General features: G+C 34.7%; 1 protein-coding gene across 2 annotated transcripts in view; it reads left to right on the forward strand.

The window, feature by feature from the left end:
- The window catches only part of TRIM33 (tripartite motif containing 33), a 125,552-nt gene that overhangs the window by 69,662 nt on the left and 30,490 nt on the right, over positions 1 to 25,400 (forward strand). For both annotated transcript variants that reach the window (XM_081306550.1, XM_081306549.1), the window contains exons 5-8: positions 18,042 to 18,158; positions 21,433 to 21,547; positions 24,201 to 24,347; positions 24,788 to 24,905. In XM_081306550.1, coding sequence (XP_081162676.1) covers positions 18,042 to 18,158; positions 21,433 to 21,547; positions 24,201 to 24,347; positions 24,788 to 24,905 — 497 coding nt within the window. The remainder of the gene's footprint in view (positions 1 to 18,041; positions 18,159 to 21,432; positions 21,548 to 24,200; positions 24,348 to 24,787; positions 24,906 to 25,400) is intronic.

Here is a 25,400-nt window from a genome sequence, read left to right on the forward strand (position 1 = left end):
ATCTTCCTGACTCAATCTGGGTAGTTCATATGTCTTAAGGAATTTATCGATGCCTTCACTATCTTCTATTTTATTAGAGTATAGGGTTTCAAAATAATTTCTAATTATCTTCTGTATTTCTGAATTGTCTGTTCAGATGTTGCCTTTTTCATCCTGTAAGCTAGTAATTTGGCTTCTCTCTCTTCTTCTCTTTGTTAGCATGGCTAGTGGTCTATCAATCTTATTTATTTTTCAAATAACCAACTTTTAGTTTTGTCAATTTCTTTGACTGTTTCTTTTGTTTCGATTTAATTGATTTCAGCTCTAATTTTAATTATTTCTTGCCTTCTAATGTATTTGTTGCTGATTTGTTCTTCTTTTTCTAAGGCTTCGAGGTGTAGTGTGAGGTCATTTATTTGTTGGCTTTTCCTTGTTTTAAGGAATGAACTTCATGAAATGAATTTTCCTCTTAGTACTGCTTTCATAGTATCCCAGAGATTTCGATATGTTGTGTCTGAGTTTTTGTTTACCTCTAAGAATTTTTTTATTTCCTCTTTGATGTCTTCTGTAACCCTTTGTTCATTCAGTAGCATATTGTTTAATCTCCATGTGATGTAGGATTTTTCCTTTCTCATTTTATTATTGATTTCCAATTTCATTCCATTATGATCGGATAAAATGCATGGTAGTATCTCAACTCCTTTGTAATTGCTAAGATTTGCCCTGTGACATAATATGTGATCTATTTTTGAGAAGGATCCATGTGCTGCTGAGAAGAAGGTGTATCCGCTTGATGTTTGGTGGTATACTCTGCATATATCAATTAAGTCTAAATTATTAATTGTATTATTGAGCTCTATGGTTTGTTTATTCAACTTTTGTTTGGAAGATCTGACAAGTGGTGAGAGAGGTGTGTTAAAATCTCCCATGATTATTGTGTTGTGGTCTATTAGACTTTTGAACTTGAGAAGAGTTTGTTTAATGAATGTAGCTGCACCATTGTTTGGGGCATATATATTTAATGATCGTCAAGTCTTGTTGGTGTATGGTTCCCTTGAGCAGTATGTAGTGTCCTTGTTTATCCCTTTTGATTAACTTTGGCTTGAAGTCTATTTTATTTGATACAAGTATGGACACCCCTGCTTGCTTCCGGGGTCTGTATGAGTGATATGATTTTTCCCAACCTTTTACCTTCAGTCTGTGTATGTCTTTTCCTATCAGATGAGTCTCCTGTAGGCAGCATATTGTTGGATTTTTTTTTTTTTTTATCCATTCTACTAGCCTATGTCTTTTGATTGGTGCATTTAAGCTATTAACATTTAGGGTTGCTATTGAGATATGGTTTGTATTTCCAGCCATATTTGGTTATGTTTGTTACTTAACATGGTTTGTTTTTCCTCTATGCTTAGTTTTTCCTTTACTGTACTACCTCCTGCTGTTGGTTTTCATTGTTTTTCATTTCCTCTTCCTGTAATGTTTTGCCAAGGATGTTTTGAAGAGCTGGTTTTCTAGCTGCAAATTCTTTTAAGTTTTGTTTGTCGTGGAAGATTTTTATTTCATCTTCAATCCTGAAGCTTAATTTCACTGGATACATGATTCTTGGTTGGAACCCTTTTTCTTTCAGCGGTTGAAATATGTTGTTCCAGGATCTTCTAGCTTTCAGAGTCTGTGTTGAAAGATCAGCAGTTATCCTGATTGGTTTACCCCTAAATGTAATCTGCTTCCTCTCTTGTGGCTTTTAAGATTCTCTCTTTATTCTGTATGTTGGGCATCTTCATTATTATGTGTCTTGGTGTGGATCTCTTATGATTTTGTACATTTGGTGTCTTGTAGGCTTCTAGTATTTGGATTTCTTTTTCATTCTTTAAGTCTGGGAAGTTTTCAAGTATTATTTCATTGAATAGATTGCTCATTCCCTTGGTTTGGACCTGTATACCCTCTTGTATCCCAATAACTCTTAGGTTTGGTTTCTTGATGTTATCCCATAATTCTTGGATGTTCTGCTCATGATTTCTTAACATTCTCACTGAGCTGTCTATGTTCTTTTCAAGTTGAAAAACTTTGTCTTCATTGTCTGAAGTTCTATCTTCTAAGTGTCTATTCTGCTGGTAATGCTCTCATTTGAGTTTTTAATTTGGTTTATTGTTTTCTGCATTTCCAGGATTTCTGTTTGTTTTTTATATCCTCTATCTCCCTATAGAGTTGATCTTTTGCTTCTTGGATTTGTTTATGTAATTCATTGTCAAAGTGATTTTTTCATTGTCTGAATTTGCTGTATAATGTCTTCCTTGAGACTCCAGATCATCTGAAGCATGTATATCCTGAACTCTTTGTCTGACATTCCATCAGCTGGAGATATTACCTCATCTAATGTTGAATTGACCTGTATTATTTGTGGTCCTTTCTTTCCTTGTCTTTTCATACTGCTCATGATTCTTTCTAGCTTTGTGAAACTGTTGTGCTAATATTTTTCCCCCTATATATTTGTATTGTTCTTGTATAGCTCCAAAGTCCCTCTTTTGCGGAGAAAGACAATGTTAACAGTTCCCAATATCAACAGTACATTATCTAAGCACAAGTTTTCATTATTAATACATTTATAGTTAGATTCTAAGACTATAGATATTGGTTTTAATTATTACTTAAGAATATATTCATTAGTTTCATAAAAGGTGTACCATATCTGGTGGCATATAGAAAACTTAATTTCAGACAAAGGATGTTATACTTAGAGGGAAAGGAGTGAGGGTATGAGGTTAAACCAACTTAGCACCTTTGGTAATTTATGGAAGAATGTATAGACTCAACCTCATATCTGAATTTAGATAGTTACCCTATGTATAGATAGCAAAGGTTAGGAGATTGAAAGTGGGATAGAGAGTACGAATGAAAAAAAAAAGAAAAAAAAACAAGGAAGAAAAGAGAAATAAGAGAAGGAAAAGGAAAGTAAGATAGAAATAAAAAAATGGGGGGAAGGTGGGGTATATGCAGTTCCTCTATATTATATTACTTTGCTAATTCGGTTGTTCATGCACAGTTCTTGGTTTCACATATGCTGAAGTTGTGGAAGAGAGAGAAGAAAAGAGAGAAAGAAAGAGAAAAATAAGTCTCTCAGAACACTGTTTTCCTTGCTTCCAGTAGGTGGCGTTATCTCTTCCTAGCTTGAGCCTCTGTATTCAGGGTGGTGGGTATAGCCAGTGTGAAAGGCAATGAGCTTCCACCTGTATCTTCCCTGCTCTAGTCTCTGAGGTAGAAACCAGGTGCCTGTACAGTTGTTGTTTTGCATTGATAGCTACAACCCCCAAAAGCTTGTGGGAAATATTTTGAGTTATCGCAGCTAAGGGTGGGGGAGTTGGAAACCGGGTACCTGGATCAGCCTTAGAACCGTGCTGGTAGCCACACCCCTTTTGATGGTTTTTAAGGGTTGATGGGCTTCCTCCGGGCTAGCACTTGGGGCGGGGCCGTACTTCCTCCTCAGGTCTGGCTTGGCGCCCTATTGATCATCCTTAAGCCTCTGGAGCTCCTGGGATTACAGGCTATGCACCACCGCACCTGTCTTCTTTGAACTCTTTTCTAGTGTTCTTGTTCTTTATTTTGCGGTAGTCACAGTCCTATAACGATATACTGGATATTGTCATTTCTAGTAATTGTACTAGTTTCATGCATTTTTCTTTATGGCCGTGTTTTCTATCATTCCTGCTCATTCTATTTAGTAACAGACTTCCACAAGTATTCAAGCACATAGTAGCTGCTTTTAAATAGTTGAGAAACCCTGGCTCTATCTTTTAGTTGGAGGACCTTTCCCTATCTTTTAATTGGAATGTTTAATCCCTGTTACACTTAACATAATAATTTACATGTTAGGTTTATATGTACTATTTGGTTTTTGTTGTGTTGCTGGGTAGAATGCAGGGACTTGCACATGCTACTGAATTACATTTCAGCCCAACAGTTTGTTTGTTTTTTTTTTTTTTGATCTGCTCTTGGCCTTTTTTTTTTTTAAATATTTATTTTTTGGTTGTAGATGGACACAGTACCTTTATTTATTTTTATGTGGTGCTGAGGATTGAACCCGGGGCCTTGGACATGCTAGGCGACCGCTGTATCCCTGAGCCGCTGTATCCCCAGCTCTTGGCTTTTAAAGCTGTACCTCTTCATGCTTATGAGTAATTGCTTTAGGGATAATGATTTGCAGCTCTAACTTAATGACTCCTTAAAGTATTGTACCATTTCTCACTTTTTAAGATTTTATTAGTAACCTTATAGTAGCCTTATAAAACAGTAATTTATTATCCAATCCCTATTTTTATTTTTTAAAACACATTATAACTTACCTTATAGTGCTTTTTTGAAAAAATAGCTGACAATTTTAAGACGGTTATAAGAAAGGAAAATAAAAGCCTAGTGTTTTGTACTTACTCACTTATTACCATTGCTGTTTCACCTCATTCCTTCCTAAATATATAAATTTCCATCTGTTATATTCTGTTGCCTGAAAATTGTACTCCAGCATTTTTTGTTTAGCAACTCCACTCAGCTTCTGTTCATATGAAAATCCTTAGTTTAGAAGGATAAATTCCTCTAAAATTCTGGGTTGACAATTTTTCCTTTCAACATTTAAAAAAAAGTTACTTGTATCCTTGCCAGTGTTGATGTCCGTATCATTCTTTCCTCCATGTTATATGCTTTTCTCTGTTTGCTTTGCCAATTTTTTTTTATTGGTTGGGAGCAGGTACACACCTGTAATCCCAGCCATCCAGGAGTCTTGAGGCAAGAGGGCCACAAATTCCAAGCTAGCCAGTGTGGGCAATTTATCAAGACCCTGTCTCCAAATTAAGGAAAAAAAGAGGGGGGATTGGGTATGTAGCTCAAGGATAGAGTGCATTGAGTTCAACTCCCAGTATTCACCTGCAACACACACAAAAAAATATTTGATCTTCCTGTTGGCTGTGATTTTTGTCAGATATGTATTTCTGTTAATCCTGTGTGCAGTTCACTGAACTTCTTTTATCTATGCCCCCACCTTTTTTTTCCCCCAAAGAAGAGTTGGGGTCTTACTGTGTTGCTCAGGCTAGCCTTGAATTCCTGGGCTCAGGTGATCCTCCTGCCTGAGTCCTCCATAGTGTCTTGAAATATAGACATATGCCACTGATTAGTTTATTATTTCTTAAAAAAAAAAAAAAACAAAAAAACAAATGTTCGATGGGCATGGTTGCACACATCTGTAATCCCAGCAGCTCAGGAGCCTGAGGCAGGATGATCTCGTTCAAAGCCAGCCTCAGCAAAAGCAAGGTGCTAAGCAACTCAGACCATGTCTTTAAATAAAATACAAAATAGGGCTGATTTGCTTAGTGCCTCATCATTGCTGAGGCTGGCTTTGAACTTGTGATCCTCTTGTCTCAGCCTCTGGAGCCGCTGGGATTACAGGCCAGCACCACCTGGCTGTTTAATGCTTTCTTTAGTTATCTCTGATTTGTTTCTAAGTCCATCAAGGAATTTTAAAATTTTAGATATTGTATTTCTCTAAAATTTTAATTTGCTGCTTTTTTGGTTATTTTCTGTGTTGAGATTTCTTATGTACTCATTGAGCACCTGTGTTCATTTAAAGTTTTGAATACACAATAGCCCATTTAAAGTCTCAGCTATTAAAACGTGAACTATTTTGGTGTCCGGTTATTGTTGAGTATGCTTGTATTTACTGTGACTCATTCTTTATTGTTTCTTTGATTGTTTATATATACACACACACACACAGACACACACACACACACACACACACACACTCTAATGTATTTATTTATGGTACTGGGGATTTAACCTACAGCTTTGTGCATGTTAAGCAGATGCTATAGTATAATACTATCCTGTCTACCAATTTTTATTGTGATTTGGTCATTGTGTATAACACATTGTTGAAAGTTTAAATTCTTTTCATCTTCCGAGAACTGTTGGTTATTCTGATAGGCAATTAAATTAATTATGGATCACTTTTATTCTTTTATAAGTTTGTATCTATACTTTGTTAGGAAAGATCTGTGAAGAGTCCAAGGTATTTCCTTTAAGCCTTTGTAACTTCACTTTCTAAACTGTTTCTTGGAAGATCTTGTCAAGTTTTGGTTTAGCCTTTTTTTAGGCTAGGACAGGCCTAGACTTAGAAGTTAGTGCCAGGGTGTGGTCTTTTGTATCAAAATGTGACCTTTCTGGTTTTTCGAGTAGGTTGCCCAGGAAACACAAGTCCCTTTTTCCCCTGGAAGGGGAATAAATTGGAATTCTGTCTAGCAAGCATTGCATAATCTCATCCTGTGCATAACCACCCAGATTTTGACCAGGGACTTGTGAGGTATTAACATTTATTCTATATCTTTCCTTTTCCTAGCCTCTTTGTGCCTCAGCCTCACCTTCTGTATATCTGTATTTCTGTGCCCTGCCCCTTACACTCCAGCCACTCAGAAGTTCTAAAATTTCTGTGTGTGGTCTGCTGGATCACTAGCTATGTATTTGAGTTATAAAATTGTGAGCTGCAAATAGCTTATTGAGACAGTGTGTGCTTAGCATATGCAAGGTCCTAGATTAGACCCCCTACCTCCACACACACACAAAAAGGATAAATCTCTTTAAAGAGAGGGTAATTTGCAAAAATTGCAGTCTTTAAAGGATTTCATACTTTGTCTGTGGTCCAGTGACTTTATATAGCTGCCTCCTATATTTCTGTCTTGTTTTACAATTTTAGTGACAGGACTAGTCTGGTGCCAGTTACTCTGTCATGGGTGAAAGTGAAAGTCACCTTTGCTCTACCTTAAAATTTTTTATATCCTATAGCAATTTTGTGTTTTAAGGATCAGTGTGGTTTGAAAAAGTGGCTGCTTAAAACCTAATAATAGATGTTTTTCTTAAGGAATAAGATATAATAATGGTCACTTTTATGGGACTGTATAAGTGAAATTCCTCTAAAATGTTTTCCTAAAGAAATAGTTTTTATTGGCATTATGTTTTTAAATTAAAGTGTTTGCTTTAAAGCATATATTCAGTCCTAGATGTATATTAGAACTCCCTAAGGAGATTAAAAAAGAAAATAACTATTGCCTTAGTTCTATTCCTGCATAGCAAAAACATTTTATGGTATTTAAATAATACTGGTAAATCACCTCAGATGTTTTTCCTTATTTAGTGAAGGTGAAGAACTACTTCCTTAGAAGGACCTTTGCCAAAATTATTGTTTCAATTCTTCTAAAAATTTAAAAAATCTTTCAGATAAGTTCTGAATACATTTTTGGTTAAAAAGTGTACATATGTATATAATCAGTCCTCTTAGGAAGCTAGATTTAGAATAATGGCAATAAATCAGTATTTCTTATCTAAGCACATTTTTTTTTCACTAAACACATTTATTTTCAGAGACAAAATAACTTGCTTATTCAGTATTTATTGATCTTATTTGTTCAGTAGATACTTTCTTGCTCACCATGTACCAGATACCATAGTAGGTGGTGACTATCTTAGAATTTTGTAGTCTGTGAGACTGAGATTGTGTGTGTGGCTCTGGTTCCATAATAGTTCATCAAAGTATCTCCAATATAAAATTGCTTTATTTAGGTATTGCTTCAAACAGAGGTTTGCTCTCTCTCTCTCTCTCTCTCTCTGTCTCTCTCTCTCTCTCTGTGTGTGTGTGTGTGTGTGTGTGTGTGTGTAGTACTGGCGATTGAATGCAAAGTCTAACTTGTGCTGGGTAAGTACTTTCTCACTGAGCTGTATGCTCAGCCCTTTTTATTTTTATTTAAGCTTTTTTTTGTTTGTTTTTGTGTTGAGGAATTGAACGTAGGACTTCATGCATACTAGGCAAGAGCTCTACCGCTGAGTCACATCCCTAGTCACATACACATATACTGAGCCCTTTTCATTTTATTTGAGACAGAGTCTAAGTTGCCTAGCCTGGCCTTGAACTTGTGATCCTTCTCAGTCTCAGTTTCCTGAATAACTGGGATTAGCTATGTTAATTTTAATATCATAGTTTTGGGGGCCTAGTAGAATACTGTCCAAGGAATCCATAGAACAAAATGATTGTTTATGATAGAGAATATTTGAATATGACTAAGAGTTAGCTTGAAAGAGAGGAATATCAGGAGAGAAAACATGAAGAAACAGGGGCTGGGGTTGTGGCTCAGTGGTAGCATGCTTGCCTAGCATGCATGAGGCACTGGGTTGGATTTTCAGCACCACACACAAATAAATAAAGGTCTATCAACAACTTAAAAAAATATATATATATATTAAAAAACAAGAAAACAGCCAGAAGAATTTTCTTTCAAAAAAAAAAAAAAAAACTAAAAACCAAAACCAAAAAAACTCTAAAAATAAACATAAAAAACATTCAGAGTGGATATTTCCACAGATAAGTGTTACCCATTTGCCAAAGGGTTAAATGGTATCTTGGATGAAAATTGTGTTAATTGATAAATTTATTACAAAGATTGAAATCCCATAAATTAGCTACTTTTCTTTGGAGCAGCGCAACTTGACTTAAACATTTTTTATTTATCTCTGATCTTTTACTGTATGCCTGTTTTCTGTCTTTGAGATGGTAGAAATATCATGACTTGAGGAGCCCTTGTCTGTGTATCCATACAGTGTAGAATTTTTAGCCACTAGTCCTCTTTATCACATCACCCTAATAAAGTTTTTGTTTTCTTCTTGGTTACAATGTAAGGAAAGGAAAAATGGGACTTTGTTTTACCTTGTTTATTGTGTTATTTCTTCCTAGCAAATATAGAGTCATTGCATTACCAATAACAACTGCTTTAAATCTCAAGATGCATCATAAACACAGAAGTACCTATAAATCTAGTGGAAAGAGTAACAAAAATATTTTTAAAATCTGGTTTAGGATTATGTTTTTCAATCAGTAATCTCTAAATATTGAATCTGTTGCATTCTTTATTGTCTTTTAACCTTTTTTTCGTGGTTTTTTTTTTTTCCCTGTGTCTTCCAGTTTTTAATGTTCAAAATGCAAGACAATCTCAGTTGAGAAATGTTTTGGTTTATTCTCTCCCCCTCCCTCCTTTCCTTCCTTGTAACAGAGACTGAAACCAGGGGTGCTCAACATCCCCACCCCTTTTTATTTTTTTAAGACTGGGTCTTGCTAAATTACCTAGGCCTTGCTAAATTGCTGGTGCTGGCTTTGAACTTGCAATCCTCCTGCCTTAGCCTCCCAAGTGGCTGGGATTACATGTGTGTGCCACCATGCCCTCCACAGATGTTTTCTTGAGCTGTCTGAACTGCTACTAAAGCCCACCCATTGCATGTAATATATTTAAAAGCTGTCAACCATTCCCCCTTTAAATTTTTTAAAAATTTTGAGACATAAAGTTATAGATTCATAGAGTTGCCTCCCTCCCCGCAAAATTTCAGATGTCTTTTTTGCTTTTCACTAGGCCTTTAAGATTGTTGCCTGAATATTTTCTAGTATTTCATTCTTTCATGCATAGACATTTTGCTGCTGTTAGTGGATCTTTTCTTCCTCTGCTACTTCTGTTTATTTTTACTCAAGGTGCCATGTTTCCAGTTTTTTTTTCTTCTCTTTGCAATGCCAATTATACCTTATATCATTGTAGTTAGGAGCCACCTTTGTTTCCTTTGATTCCCTCCAGTTTTTCTGTTTTCATTTTGCAAACTATTAATAACGGATTCTTTATAGAAGAAAAGATTAGATAGAGATGTGTGTGGTGTATGGGGGAGGAGAGTAAAAGATTGTAATTTATTAAATTAGAAAACATATAGAACTGGAATTGATTTGAGTAAAATTGTGCTGTAAACAGCACAATGTTTTTCTTTAAAAAAACAAATAAATACGAAAGAAAATGTTTCTAGTATAAGACCAGCAGTATAGAAAGTAAAGCATACAAGTACCAGTATAATACTCCTGTTTTGCAGTAGTGCAACTTTTAAGTACATATTTTTTGCACCATTCATAGTCCACATGCAGTTATAGCTCCACACTTTACAACATGCCCACAGATCCTAAATAAAACTACCAAGAAGAAATAACCCAGATGTTCACTTATTTGACCAGCTCCTCTGACTTTAAAAGTGCAAAAAGGCTTACATATATACAGATCAAGCCATACACAAAATGTTACTTTATCAACTAGTAATTTTCTAAAATAAAGTTTTAGTACAATGACAGTAAAATAAGGGAAGAAACCTTAAGGAATGAAGTCCTAATTACTGTACGTGCCTTCAAAAAAAATAACTTTTGGACAGTAGGGGGAAACCTATTATATCAGTTACAAACAAAAGTCAAGTCGTTTTTTGCAAGAAATTTAATAATTGGGTACAATGTCTTTCCTTTGTTGCCATTGCTTCATAGTTTACTTGTCCATTGTCATCAGTATCTGCTTCCCTGATCGTTTTAGCAGGTTCTTCATCCATTAACTTCTCAAGATTAGTCATCACCTGGTGAAGCTCTGCTGTACTGTTAGAGGCATTGCCAGCCTGAATCACACAGAATTCTTCTCTAATTTCTTCTTCACTGTCTGTGTCTTTAATTTTTCTTCCACGATTGTCAGAAGTTTAATATCATCAGCTATGCCATTATCAGCATCTACATCATTAATTATGTCCTGTGGAAATCCTCTTCTGTGGAAATCTGCCCAGGAGACTTCATTTTAGTTCCCTGTTTCTTTGTTGTTGCACTTCTATCACCATCCTTGTCAAATAATGGAACAACAATAACAAATAAACTTCTTTGAATTCTGTAATCTGCAATTCCAACAGTTGGTCAGTCTTGCTATAAGTGCTGCTGGTTTTGGAGACACTGCTGCCTAGTTTCCTCACTCCATTCGAAATCCATGATATCAGTGATATCAGGCTTTAAACTCTTATGACTCTTATTAATACCTTTAAGCCTTAGGTGCTTTATGTGTTTTGACCAGTTTATTCTTAGTATAGTTCTATAAAGGTAAATATTGAGTTGTCCATAGCACCCAACTAATTAGATAACATCTAGAGCTGGGCGAGGTGGCGCACACCTGTAATCTCAGCAGTTCAGGAGGTTGAGGTAGGAATATCTCTAGTTCAAGCCAGCCTTGGCAAAAGCGAGGCACTAAGCAATGCAGCAAGTTCCTGTCTCTAAATAAAGTACAAAATAGGGCTGGGGATGTGTTTCAGGGGTCGAGTGCCCCTGAGTTCAATCCCCAGTGCCCCCTTCCCTGCAAAAGAATAGTATCTGAATCATTAAGTTTTTCTAAAGATGTAAGGTCTGGTGGTATTGATGGTATAAGCATATAATTCAGTTGTCCAGGGCTTACTGGACATGCACAAGACCTGGGTTAGATCCCCAGGACTGGGTGGGGGTTGGGGGATTTAGTGAGAGAATCCATATGACATTTTATTAAATTCTCAAATTCTCAAAAAAAAAAAATCTCAAAAAAGTCTAGCTGATGCTATCTGTAGATTGAGAAGTGCTTAAATGAAAAATGATGTTCAAGATTTTCTTCACAGTAATCTAGGAGATGGTGTAGGTGAATATGTTGATTAAAATTTGCCATCAATTTTGAAAGTGGATGATAGGTTCAGTAGATTTGAGACTCGAATGTATGTTTGAAACATCTTTAATTTCAAAAAATTCTTTAATTTCAAAAAGTGAAATAACTGAAGAAAAATGACAGCTGATTTTTTAAAAAGGCCCCTTGTTGGGCTGAGGTTGTGGCTCAGTGGTAGAGCGCTTGCCTAGCATGTGCGAGGTACTTGGTTCGATTCTCAGCACCACATATGAATAAATGAATAAAATAAAGATCCATCAACATCTAAAAAAAAAATACCCCTTGCTGGGCATGGTGGTGTATGCCAGCCATTAGGCTGAGGCAGGAAGGTTGTAAGTTCAAGGTCAGCCTAGGCAATTAAGTGATGACCCTATTTCTAAATAAAAAATTTTAAAAAGGTCTGTAGTAGCTGATGTAGTGGCATATGCTTGTCATCCCAGCAATTGAAAAGGTTGAGGCTGAAAGATCACAAGTTTGATCCTAACCTCAGCAACTTAAGTAAGATCCTGTCTCAAAATAAAAAGGGCTGCAGATGTGGCTCAATGTTAAAGTGCCCCTAAATTCAATCCCCAGTACAAAAAAAAATAAAAAATCTGGGGTTCAAATTCCCAATCAAGTTTCCCAGGCTAATTTGATTTGAATACAAACTAGCATAAATGTTTTCCCACATGCTTCAGAATTAAATCATTAACAGTCACTAAGTACTTATTTGGCAAGTCAGATAGTAATGTTCAGGATTTACTAAAACACAAGGTGTGCATTCAAAAGTTTGAAGTTATTAGCTGAGGTGGTTCTCAACCTTTTAAGATAACACCTTGGGGCTGGGGATGTGGCTCAAGCGGTAGCGCGCTCGCCTGGCATGCGTGCAGCCCGGATTCGATCCTCAGCACCACATACAGACAAAGATGCTGTGTCCACCAAATACTGAAAAATAAATATTAAAGTTTTCTCTCTCCCTCTTTCTCACTCTCTCTCACTCTTTCTTTTAAAAAAAAAAAACAGATTACCAGTTGTATATTTATTATACTGAGTTTCTATAATTTTAGCCTAAAGCTTAGGACGTTTTCTTAGATTTTCATCTTAAATTAAATCCTGGCATATATAATTTTTACTTAGATGTTTTGAAATACTAGTGAAAACATTGTGTCTGAGAAAGCACATTAATAATTGTTAATTCACAATCCAAGATTAAAATTAAAAAATACTTTCAAATGTTCTTATATTAATCAAATTTATACTTATTTCATTCATTTATTCTTCCTTTTTCCTGTTTCTAAAGTATTTCAGTTAGACTTTCGATGAATTAGAAAAATATTTGTGCTAGGTTAAATCTATAAACTACGGGAGATAATTTATAATCAAAACTACCTTTATATTTTCCCCTTTTTGTTTTATTTCACCTGTTTGAAAAACTCTAGTGTTCTCTTGTTCTGATCGTACAATTGAAATTTATTTAAGTGAACACAGACAATTTGATCATCACTTTTAAATAAATTCCTGATAATTCACCATTATGTATTTTTTAAAATTTTATATTTCATTCGTTTGTTTGTTTTTGGTATTGAGGATTGAACTTAGGGGCGCACAACCACTGAGACACATCCCCAGCCCTGTTTTGTATTTTATTCAGGGTCTCACTGAGTTGCTTAGCACCTCGCTGCTGCTGAGGCTGGCTGTGAACTTGCAATCCACCTGCCTCAGCCTCCCCAGCTGCATCACCATGCCCAGCTTTTATATGCCCTTTTTAGATATACATTGACAGTAGAGAGTACTTGACATAGTATAATTTTTCATTCTTGTGCTTGTTTATTCATGTATGAACATAGGAAAGTTATATCTGATTCATTACATTGGTTGTGTATTCATGTATGAACAAGTTATGTCTGATTCATTCTACTGTCTTTCCTATTTCCATCACCCTCCTTCATTTCCCTTTGTCTAATCCAATGAACTTCGACCTCCCCCTTTCTGCCTCCCATTGTGTCCACGTATCAGAGAGAACATTAGGTCTTTGGTATTCTGGGACTGGCTTTTTTTCTCTTAGCATGATAGTTTCCAGTTCCTTCTGTTTATCAGCAAATGCCATCCTTTATCACTGAGTTATAGTTCATTTTCTTTATCCATTCATTTTTTGAAAGGCACCTAGGTTGGTTCCATAGCTTAGCTGCTATAAACATTTATGAGGCAGTGTCACTATAGTAAGCTGATTTTAAGTCCTTTTGGTACATTCCAAGGAGTAGGTTAACTTAATCAAATGGTGGTTCTATTCCAAGTTTTCTGAGGTGGTTCTATTCCAAGTTTTCTGCTTTCCAGACTGGTCGTACCAATTTGTATTCCCACCAGCAGTCTGTGTATAATTTCCACTGCATCCTCGCCAGCATTTATCGTTTTACCCTTATTTATAATGAATTTTTTTTTAAGACAGAGTGAGAGAGAGAGAGAGAGAGAATTTTTAATATTTATTTTTTAGTTCTCGGCGGACACAACATCTTTGTTGGTATGTGGTGCTGAGGATCGAACCCAGGCCGCACGCATGCCAGGCGAGCGCGCTACCGCTTGAGCCACATCCCCAGCCCGTTTACCCTTATTTATTATCTGAACCTATCTTCAGCAAAATGCACAAGCTTCTTAGCTTTAGTACTTCTTCACTCTTCTACCTTTGCCTTCTATTACGTCAACCTGAAAATAACAGGTAGTTTTAAAACTCTGTACTTTTAGGGTTTTTGTTTGTTTTCAGTGCAGTTATTACATTCTTCTAAGTTGGTCTCCCTAGAAAGCTATCATTCATTTATCCTTCTGCATTCAACTTAAGTGTCAATCACTATATAAGGAAAGGGAGGTATACATATTTTCACTTAGGTATACATGTTTAGGAAAATACCATACTTGCTTGTTTCTTGTTCACTTGAATGCTTATTTTGGAAGAATGATATTTGTTCAAAGTTAAATTTATGAATTAGGATTTTGTGAATTTTGATAATGGTAATTGAGTTTTCCACCAAATGTCTTCTTATTTGCAGACATAATGAAGCCTTCCTTCAAAATATTTTCTTTTGGGGGTGAAGGTTACAGGGTATTTGAATCCAGGGGCACTTAGTCACTGAGTCACATCTCCAGCCCTTTTTATTTTTAAATTTTTATTTCATTTATTTTTTGGTACCAAGAATTGAACCAAGGGATGTTTAACCACCAAGCCACATCCCAAACCCCTTTTTATTTTTTTAATATTTAAAAACAGGTTCTCACTAAGTTGCTTAGGGTCTCCCTAGGTTGCTGAGGCTGCCTTTGAACTTGTGATCTTTCTGCCTCAGCCTCCTGAATCACTAGGATTATAGGTATGTGCCACCACACTCAGCTTCAAAAGGTCTTTCTTCTTCACAGTGATAGTTTTTTTTTTTTTTTTTTTTTTTTGAGAGAGAGAGAGAATTTTAACATTTATTTTTTAGTTTTCGGCGCACACAACATCTTTGTATGTGGTGCTGAGGATCGAACCCGGGCCGCACGCATGCCAGGCGAGTGCGCTACCGCTTGAGCCACATGCCCAGCCCGTGATAGTGTTTTTTAAGTCAAAAGGATTAGCATGGAATTTTGATACTTGTACTTTATTTGTATAGATTTAGCATAGTAAAACATTTCTTATTGGCCATAAAGAAATCGTTGTATATGGAATAAATCAAATGCTGGTCTTCAATGAAAGAACCAGTTCTCATGGGTAACCCTATCCAAAAATAGGACAGCTTTAAAGTGGAATGTGTGCACATGTGTTTGGGATGCTGGGGATTGAACCTAGAATCTTTAGCATGCTAGGCAAGCCCCTTAACCACTGAAGTATACCCACATTCCAGCCCTTTTTTTAAATTATGAGATAGGGTCTTGCTAAGTTGTCCAGGCTGAACTTGTGATCCTCCTGCTTTAGCCTCCTGATCTGGTAAGCTTACAAGCATGTATCACCATGCCCTGCTAAAAGTCTTCTAAATTAAAAAAACCACATGTATAATGGGGGCTGTTTAATTAATATCTTAGATAGTTTTAATATGCACAATCTTACAAACAGTTTGATTGCTTAAAAATAGTCATACTGCCCAGATGTGGTGGTACATACCTATAATTCAAGGGACTTGGGAGGATAAGATGATTCAAAGTTTGAGGCCAACCTCAGCAATTTAGTGAGGCCCTGTCTCAAAATAAAAAATAAAAATTATTGGGAATGTAGTTCAGTGGTTAAGCACCCCTGGGTTTTATCTGTGGTACCTGTATAAATAAAAGATAAATAGTTAATTAATAAATAGATAAATAGTTAAACTGGCTGTGCTCTGGGTTAAACCAGGGCCTTATTCATATCAGGTAAGCTCTCTACCACTGAGTCACATCCTTAGCCCCTGGCATATTTTAATATATGTATTTTACCACAGTAAAATTTTTCTTTAAATCAGCACACAAAATAAAAACCTGATCAACAGTTTTTTATAACACAGATCTGCATATTGCTCTACACTTTTTCTTACTGCCCTCCATTCTTAACCTAGTAAACTTCCCTTTATGTTAATTTTATAGCATTTCCCCATATCTACCTGAGATAAAGACATCTAAGTGTTCTTAGCCTTTTTATTTGCATGTCTATTCCTGCCTTTACTTTTGTGATACCAGTGTCTTAAAGGATGATTACATTTTTGTCAGTATCTTGGATGCCTCATTCCTTGTGACTTTTCCTTGACTTTGCTTTAACTAGGCATTGAATTTTTCAATTCTAACTATGGGCCTTGCCATAACCACCTCCCAGATCAACATTGCTTTTGATCTTTTATAGAGTCATTTGTTCCTGCTTGTTTGGTTATATCAACCAGTAATAGTACTCCGTTCCATCATCTGAATGGTCTATCACCTATCTTGGAGTTTTAACTGGTCTTTCACTTCTACTCTCTTCTTTAGATATTTTTCTATTTCTGTCTAGTTATTTTCCTAGAATGTAAATCTGATATTTACATTCTGCTTAGAAATATTCAAGGGTTTCCCATTATTTAAGAGACTAAATGCAGAAGTACCATGGTATACTAGGTCATTTACAGTCTGCCTCTGGAATAATCTACCTTCCTTTCTTTCTTCATTAATTTGTACCCCGCCCCCATCCCATCCCTCTGTTCCTTCCTTCCTTATTGAACCCAAGAGCACTTTGCCATCAAGTTAAGTCTGCAGCCCTTTTTATTTTTTGTTTTGAGACAGGGTCTTGTTGAGCTGCTTAGGGCCTCACTAAGTTGCAGAGGCTGGCCTCAAACTTGCAATTCTCCTGCCTCAGCCTCCCAAGTCACTGAATTAGATGTGTGCATCACCATGCTTAGCTGCCTCTGGATTTTTTTTTTTTAAATCAGTTACTGCTTTATCTTCTGTCCTTTGCATATTCCTTTGACCATCTTAATGTCTTTATAATATATTAACTGTGCCAACAGAGGTTTCTGTTCTGACATCTCTGTGAAGTTTTCCTTGCTGTTGAGGCTGATTTAGTTAGTAGATTCTTGTTTTAGATTATTATATACACCACCATTATAGCTCTTGTCACAGTGTGGTATCAGCTCATATTTGTGCCTATATATTAACTATACTATGAGCCAGATGAATCTTTTTTACTCATGTAGAAATCACATAGATAAACTACAAAAAGGAAAGAAAACTATTATTTTAGCTTTCTAATAATGACTAACCAGTAAAGTCTATACTTCCTTCACTAGAAAATTCTAACATATACTAAATCAAGTTGACAGAGTTGAAATTAAACTGGTATTGGTTATATTTTTTTAAAATACGTTTTTAGTTGTTGATGGGCCTTTTTTTAAAATTTATCTGAGGTGCTGAGAATCAAAACCCAGTGCCTCACATATGTGAGGCAAGCACTCTACTCCTAAGCTACAACCCCAGCCCAATATTTTTAATTGATATAATCATTTTGAAAAGTTTGACAAGGCATCTCAAATTCAAAAATTATTTCAAGTATGATTATAAAGACAAGATAAAGAATCAAATACAGACTCATAATTGCATATATAGTATGAGCACACATACATGTGAAAATGCATAATTAGTTGTAGTTAAGTAGTAGAATGCTTTTTCTGGCAATCCCCGCATAGACAAACAAGGAACTGTATATTATAGTGCTAATAGTGGGTTTTGTGATATTGGAACAGAGTGGTTTTTTCCTTTCTTTTGATAGTATATTTGTATGGTATGCTTGTGTTTTATGATTTAAAATGTTTATAACAATCCAATATTTGGATTTTTTTAAAAGTATGATCATCAATCAAAATTTTAACAGAAAACATTATTTTAGTCTTTTTTTTTCTTTAATAATAGCTGTCCATGATTAGAAGAAAAGGAATTTCTATTTAAAAGTTGCCTTTGAAGTAATACACAAGTGGCTAGCATGTGGAGTTGATTATTTATGTAAGGTTTCAAGGTTGACTTAAGTTATTCTTCTTTATATCCTGATTTCAATTTTAAATTTTATATTTTAAATGTAGTTTTTCTTGTTTAAAGGTATCAGTTTTTGGAAGAAGCTTTTCAAAATCAGAAAGGTGCAATTGAAAACCTATTGGCTAAGCTTCTTGAGAAGAAGAATTATGTTCATTTTGCAGCTACTCAGGTGCAGAATAGGTAAGTGTATTGCCTTAAAACCATAATTTTATATTAAGAATTATTAAAGAGGAGTAAATCCACTTAAAAATGTTTATTATTAAACATATACAGGAAACCTAATTTTTAAAAAATAATGATGTAATTTGAGTTTGGGTTTATAGTATTTGTTAAGCAAAATTTAATTGACTAGGAAATTTTTATACTCTTAGCATATGTATTTCACTATTTTATAATTAAAAAGATTAGTCTGTATAAGTTTTAAACTTGGAAAAAGAATTTAATATATAGAGAATTGAATTATAGAATTTAAAGTAAAGATTGTGTGGGAGGTACAGTATAGAGGAGCAAGAACAAGTATAGTGAACAAATTTATTCTCCCGTCTCTAAAACAAGCATTAAAAACAGTATTTATCATATTAGTAGCATTATAACATGAATATATAATATAGTTTTTCGCATATTGTAAGCACCCAGATTTTAGCTGCTGCTGTTATTTTTATCAAGAGAAGAAGTTATACTTATTTTGGTACATTTCTTAAAAAATTAATTTATAGGGGAAAACAGGAATAAGTTCCATGGGCAAATAGGTTAACAAAGTTAGGACTCTTACACTAGAAAGACAAACACTTGGAGCTGGCATAATTAAAACATGAAAATTCTTAAAAGTATGAATAGGGTCACAATATAATTATTGCATAAGCTCACAAATATTGGAACTTTCTCCTGACTATTAAAATTTATTAATTTGTTATGATTAAAATGGCACATAACAAGCTGGGCATGATGGCATATACCTGTAATCCCAGAGACCAAAGACTAAAGCTGGAGGTTCACAAGTTCAAAGCCAGTTTGAGCAATTTAGGAAGGCCCTAGGTAACTTAGTGAGACCCTATATCAAAGAAAAGTGGTGGCAAGGCTGTGGAGGTGGGGTTGGGGATGTGGCCCAGTGGTTAAGTGCTCCTGGATTCAATACCTGGTACCGCAAAACAAAACAAAATACAACACACACACACAACAGATGCTCAAAAATATCAAATAGTTGAATGAATGAAAATAGTGCTTTAAACATGGTAGAACTTTTCATCCTAAGTAATAACAAAAGAAAATGAAAGGCTCCTATAGATAATAAATGTAAATGCACATACTGTCCATTGATGGTTTTCTCTTTTGGGGGGTGGAGAGGCTTATTGTTGAATGATGCTTGGTTGTTTTTTTTTTGTTTTTTTTTTTTTTTTAAGAAATGTCAGGATGTTTTAGATTAAATTGCTGATGTGCTGTGGTTTATGTTGAAAAAGATAAATGTGTCTTCTCGGAAGTTATTGATAGATGACCCTTTCAGAGGAAGATAGTTGATTCATATGGCAACCCCAAATTTTTAAATATCTTCCTGGATTTGTATTCAGAAATAGAACAAAATGTTTATCTTTTATATTATATAACTTTGGGTAAATTAATGATTTCATCAGAAAGCTTTAAAAAAACTCTTACAATTCTAATAATCTCCCTTCTCCTCTCCTTTTTGTTTTTGAGGAGTTTCAAAAAGCTAATGTATCTAGTAGTCACATCCTGAACAACGTTTGAAAAATAAAAGCAGTTCTTTTCACAGGAAAGAGAAATGTACTTTCCTTTTTGTTTGTTTTATTTGCCTCATGCATATTAAGGAAGTGTTCCACACAAAGTTACATCCACCCCCCGCCCCCACCCGTGTCTGTCTGTCTGTCTCTCTCTCTCTCTCACACACACACACACACACACACACACACACACACACACACGCACCGGTGAAAACCGGGGTAGGCACAGGCTCACAGCTGAGCTACATCTCCAGCACTTTTTAATTTTATTTTGAGACAGGGTCTTACTAAGTTCAGCATACTGCCTCAGCCTCCCAATAAACTGGGGTTACAGGTATACAGTACCATATCCAACCTGTTATTTGTTTATTTATTTTTGCTGTATAGAAACATTGTTTATTCAAATGGCAGGAAGCATGGCAGCAGCAGGTGAGTACGGATAGCCAGGCAGGAGCTGACAGGTTAACACTGCTTCCTTTATGTCCCCCGAAATCCTGCTTTTAGATGGCCTGTTATTTTTAAATGTACATATTTTCTTCCTTCTTGCTTAAGTCCAATAAGACTCAGGCTAACTCTTTTGTTTTCACCATGCTTAATGATTTTCATCTTTGGCTCAGTCATTTTATGTATAGGACTTAACATTTCTTATCCCTAGTAATTAGTTCCTTTATTTTTTAAAAAATGTATTCCACTCACTTTAATAATGACAGAATTCAATAAAATTTACAAATAAGTGCCCAAACAAGCTGTGATATACAGGCAACGGAGGAAAAAAAAACTATAAATCTGTTGCTTAGAGTATATTAAAATTACTCAGATATGAATTTAACCAAATGAAAGGCAGTTTGTACCGAAGTAAAATATATAAAAAGTAAAGACTGCCTGTTATGGTTTTATGTTGGCATTTTATTTGTTTATATTGATGGGATTGCTTTTGTCCCATCTTGTAAGTTATCAAAACTTCCACAACCATTATGGGTGCTCATACCTATTTCTAAAACCAATGGCTATTTTTAAAATTGGATCTAGGGACCGGAGATATTTGGGGTGTTGCTCAGTGGTAGAACACATGCTTAAATTGTGAGAAGCCTTGGGTTCAATCCCCAGCGGCACCTGCCCCCCACCCCCCGACAAAAAAAGAAAAGAAAAACAAGATTGAAAATGTTTTAATGTTCTTTTTACTGTATACACTAAGAAACTGTTATGAGAGGAAGTTATGGAAGGAGGGAGAATATCAGAACCCACATTTGAAGTGTTTTAAGTTTTAAGTGAAATCAAACAAATGCTTTCAAGTTTGATACCTGCCCTTTCAAAGGGTGATAATAGGTTCCCATCTTTGCACATTATTCAAGGAAAATATTAATATTAAATAGTACTAATGGGCCAAATTTGACACTAGCCAGCAGTCCTTGGTGTATTAGATGTTTGTATATCTCATTCATGTCCTAGTGATTAAAGGAGATTTTTCTCCAGTTTAATGAACTGACCTTTTATAAGCTTGATTTAAATTTCCTAAATATTAAATTCATTCTTTGTCTCTATACATAGCTTGTTTGGACCAAATTTAAGTGGTAGATCTGCTGAAACATAAGTTGTACACTTTGACAAAGTTTTGACTTTAATTTCTTGTTTAAGTGCCCAGTTGAATTTCTGTAACAGTTGATGACTCCAAGACATAGGATAAGTTGATAACCTAATGATGCATTTCTCTTATTCAGGATAAAAGAAGTAAATGAGACTAACAAACGAGTAGAACAGGAAATTAAAGTGGCCATTTTCACCCTTATCAATGAAATTAATAAGAAAGGAAAATCTCTCTTACAGCAGCTAGAGGTATGGTTCAAAGCCAAAATAAAACAAAAACTGCTTCTCTTGCTCTTCAGCTGTTTTTAATGTTTATTGAAAACTCTTTTAAATGGTTGGGGATATGGAAGTAAAGTAAAATTAAAAATTTTTTTTTTTAATTTTCTATTGGGAAAGAGACCTTTTTTCTAGTTAATTACTTGCAGCCCAATTTGATAACATTAGTTTTAGCTGTATACATAGAGTTAGTGATATCCTCTCTGGGAATGAAAAAAAAAATTATTGAAATGTGATATAAGTGAAGACAAAGCAGGCCTGTCACATTTTTTTCTTTCCCCCTAACAAGGGGCCTCAGTTTAATTTTTTTCATTTAAATGCATGTTGGGCTTCTGCTTGAGCCATTTGTATATTTCACCTTATTTTAAAATGTTTCCATAGTTTTGCCAAACGTGCGGCTTATGTTGAAATTTATAAATTTTCAATATTGATATTTTTATGGTGTTAGGTTTTTGTGTTACATATTTTTAGATGATTATGTAGATGTTAATTTCTAGAGGTGTATCTAGTTATCTTTGTTAAATTCAAATTAATTTTAAATCAGTGACTTTATTGCCTACAGGTCTCAACATTTCAAATGTGAATTTTCTGAGAAATTGAATTTCTCAGAAAAGAAACTTCTCATCTTGAAATTTCCTGTTTGAAATTTTGTGCTCTTAATTAAGTAGGCTCAAATAATATGGGGTTATGTTCTTTACACCATTGAATATTAATTTAAGCTATGTATTGATTAAGTAACTTTCATTTATCTCAGATTGCCCTTAAATTTTTTTCCATTCAATTTCTGCTTAGAACTTTTAAGAAATTAGAAACATTAGTTACATGCAAATAAAAGAAATTATGTGAACAAAATATTATCTCTGAATTTCTGTCTTTTAAATACATCTTTCCATTGAAACACAATTGTGAAATTAAAAGTATTCTTGCCCATATCATTGAAGTTGGGGGTCTCTTTCCTGTTGTACATCTGGTTAGTTGCTTTCAACCCTAACAGATGGTTCTTACCTTCCTGCAGAGGACCGTGTGAATGGAGAGCATTTAGCAGTAACTATTTTTGATACAGGTTAATGTATTATAAATAAATTTTAGCTATACATCCAAGAAGACATTTTAAAAACCATTTCAAGGGCTTCAGAATTAAAAGATGCCTCTTAAGGATAAAGTGTATGTATGTAAATACCTAATAATGAATATGCCATATACTCCTAACATGATAATAATTTTAAAATTTCTAGTGTAATATGTTCCTACACTTTGTAAAAGAGAGGTTTTCCTAAGCTTTATAAAAGTAATGATTTCTAGTGAGGTTGTAAATCAAATTTGTCAATTGGATACTTTTATTCATTGATTTTCATTATAAAATTAGACACTTATTTCCTTAGTCAAAAATATTATGCAATAAATTAAGTTGAATAATTTTGGTGGGAGAAAAGATTAAGAAATAAGTAGGCAGGTTGTTTGAAAGGCTGAATGTCAGAATATATCAGATATTACCCATTCCTTCAAGGGATTTCAGTTTCTGTTAAGTAGTTTATTTTTCCTTTGCAGGGATTTCTGAAATTGGTTTTTCTAGTTTGGTCAGTCTTCACTTCTTTGTTCTTTTTTGTTGTTGTTGTTGTTTGTTTTTAAAGAGAGAGTGAGAGAGAGAGACTATTTTTTAATATTTATTTTTTAGTTTTCGGCGGACACAACATCTTTGTATGTGGTGCTGAGGATCGAACCCGGGCCGCTCGCATGCCAGGTGATCGCGCTACCGCTTGAGCCACATCCCTAGCCCCTCTTTGTTCTTTTTGAATTTGTCATGTCAAAAGTTTTCCTGAGTTGGTGTTGTGGCTCAGTGGTAGAGCGCTTGCCTAACAAGTGTGAGGCACTGGGTTCGATCTCAGCATTACAGAAAAATAAATAAATAAAATAAAGATATTGTGTCCATCTACAACTAAAAAACGTATATTAAAATTTTAAAAACACTTTTTAAAAAGTTTTCCTAATTCTACCCTTAGAGCTCTGGAATTTATCTTTTTGTTTTAGACTAAGTTAATATAAAATTTTCACTAATTTAATTTGAGCTGAAGAAATTTTAACTTCAGCATCATGCCACACCAGTAAAAATATTTTTGGTAGTTTAGAAAGTCAATTCTAGGGCTGGGATTGTGGCTCAGTGGTAGAGTGCTCGCCTAGTACGCGTGGGACCCGGGTTCGATTCTCAGCACCACATAAAAATAAAGGCATTGTGTTGTGTCCATCTACAAAAAAGATTCATTAAAAAAAAAAGAAGAAAAAAAAAAGAAAGTTTCTAAAGTATTTCTAAAGGTCAGCTTATAATTTCATATTGTATATTGGATTAACCTAATAGGAAGACACTATTTTAACAGACATTTTATATCCTGTAAGAAAAAAAAGCCGACATCAACTAACATTAATTTCTATTTATAGATTCTTTTAGCGTAGTAAACTCAAGTTATAGTCCCACTTTTGTTAACTGATCTTTCCTCTTATGGATCATAGGCTCATTAAATAAGCATGAGCTTGTCCAGTTATCTTATTTTTAAAGTAAACATAGGTATTGTGTACATATGATTTTTATATATGATTTTTATTCTTCAGTAAAGCTCTTGTTTTTTTTCAGAATGTTACAAAAGAAAGACAGATGAAGCTACTACAGCAGCAGAATGACATCACAGGCCTCTCCAGGCAGGTGAAGCATGTTATGAACTTTACTAACTGGGCAATTGCTAGTGGCAGCAGCACAGCACTACTGTACAGCAAGCGACTGGTAAGACATAAAATATCTTTATTTCTCTTTAATCAACTTCATTAAGGTATTATTTACAATCGGAGAACTAACTACAACTGTTTAAAAGTATCAGCTTGAATTTTGGCAAGTGTAACTCTCCCACATCAAGATATAAAAAGTTTTCATTGTATCCTTGTCCCTTCTACCCCTGACCCTAGGCAACCACTAATCTGATTGCTGTCCTTTTCTAGAATTTGATATAAATGAAATCAGACTGTATTTATTCTTTTTAGATACCTAGTACCTTAATATAGTTTATTGTCAGAGATGGCAGAAGAAGTATATACATTTTATTTGAGAGCTAATTTAAATATTGACACTGTCTCATCTGAGATTTGACATAATTGGGCTGTGTGATGACTTTTTTCTATGTTTCTGTCTTGTATGTATAAGACTAATATGAATTTTTTCCCTCTAAGATTACTTTTCAATTGCGTCATATTTTGAAAGCACGATGTGATCCTGTTCCTGCTGCTAATGGAGCAATACGTTTCCATTGTGATCCTACCTTCTGGGCAAAGAATGTAGTAAATTTAGGTGAGAAATCATTTTATGAGTATAACTTTCAAATACCAAATTGAGAGAAGAAAACATGTCAAGCAAGTTTTAGATGAAGTTTTTAACCTTAAAATGTGAAAGGCTTGGAATATATTTATTCATTGGAAACTCTACTTATGGTTTGTGTTGCTATTTCATTACATCTTAATACTTAAGAGTTTGTCAATATGGGGGGTTTTTGTTTGTTTTGTTTTGTAGACATCTTAGCAAATGATTATTCATTCTCTGGAAGAATTTTGTAGATACTTAGTAATTAAATAATGCCAAATAATGCACTATAGAAGGACCTTCAAAAAGCTTCTGTATCCAATAGTCATGTCCTGAGGAATGTCTGAAAGACAAAAGCAGCTCTTTTCACACAGATGAAAAATGGACTTTGCTTTTGTTACTCCATATTGTGGACCTAAAGACCATGGGTAAAAAATTATAGAGAAAGAGAAAAACAGCTCTAATTTTAAAATGGTGGTGGGTGAA

This window comes from Spermophilus citellus (assembly GCF_964194105.1).
Source record: "Spermophilus citellus genome assembly, chromosome: 9".
NCBI classification, from domain to species: domain Eukaryota; kingdom Metazoa; phylum Chordata; class Mammalia; order Rodentia; family Sciuridae; genus Spermophilus; species Spermophilus citellus.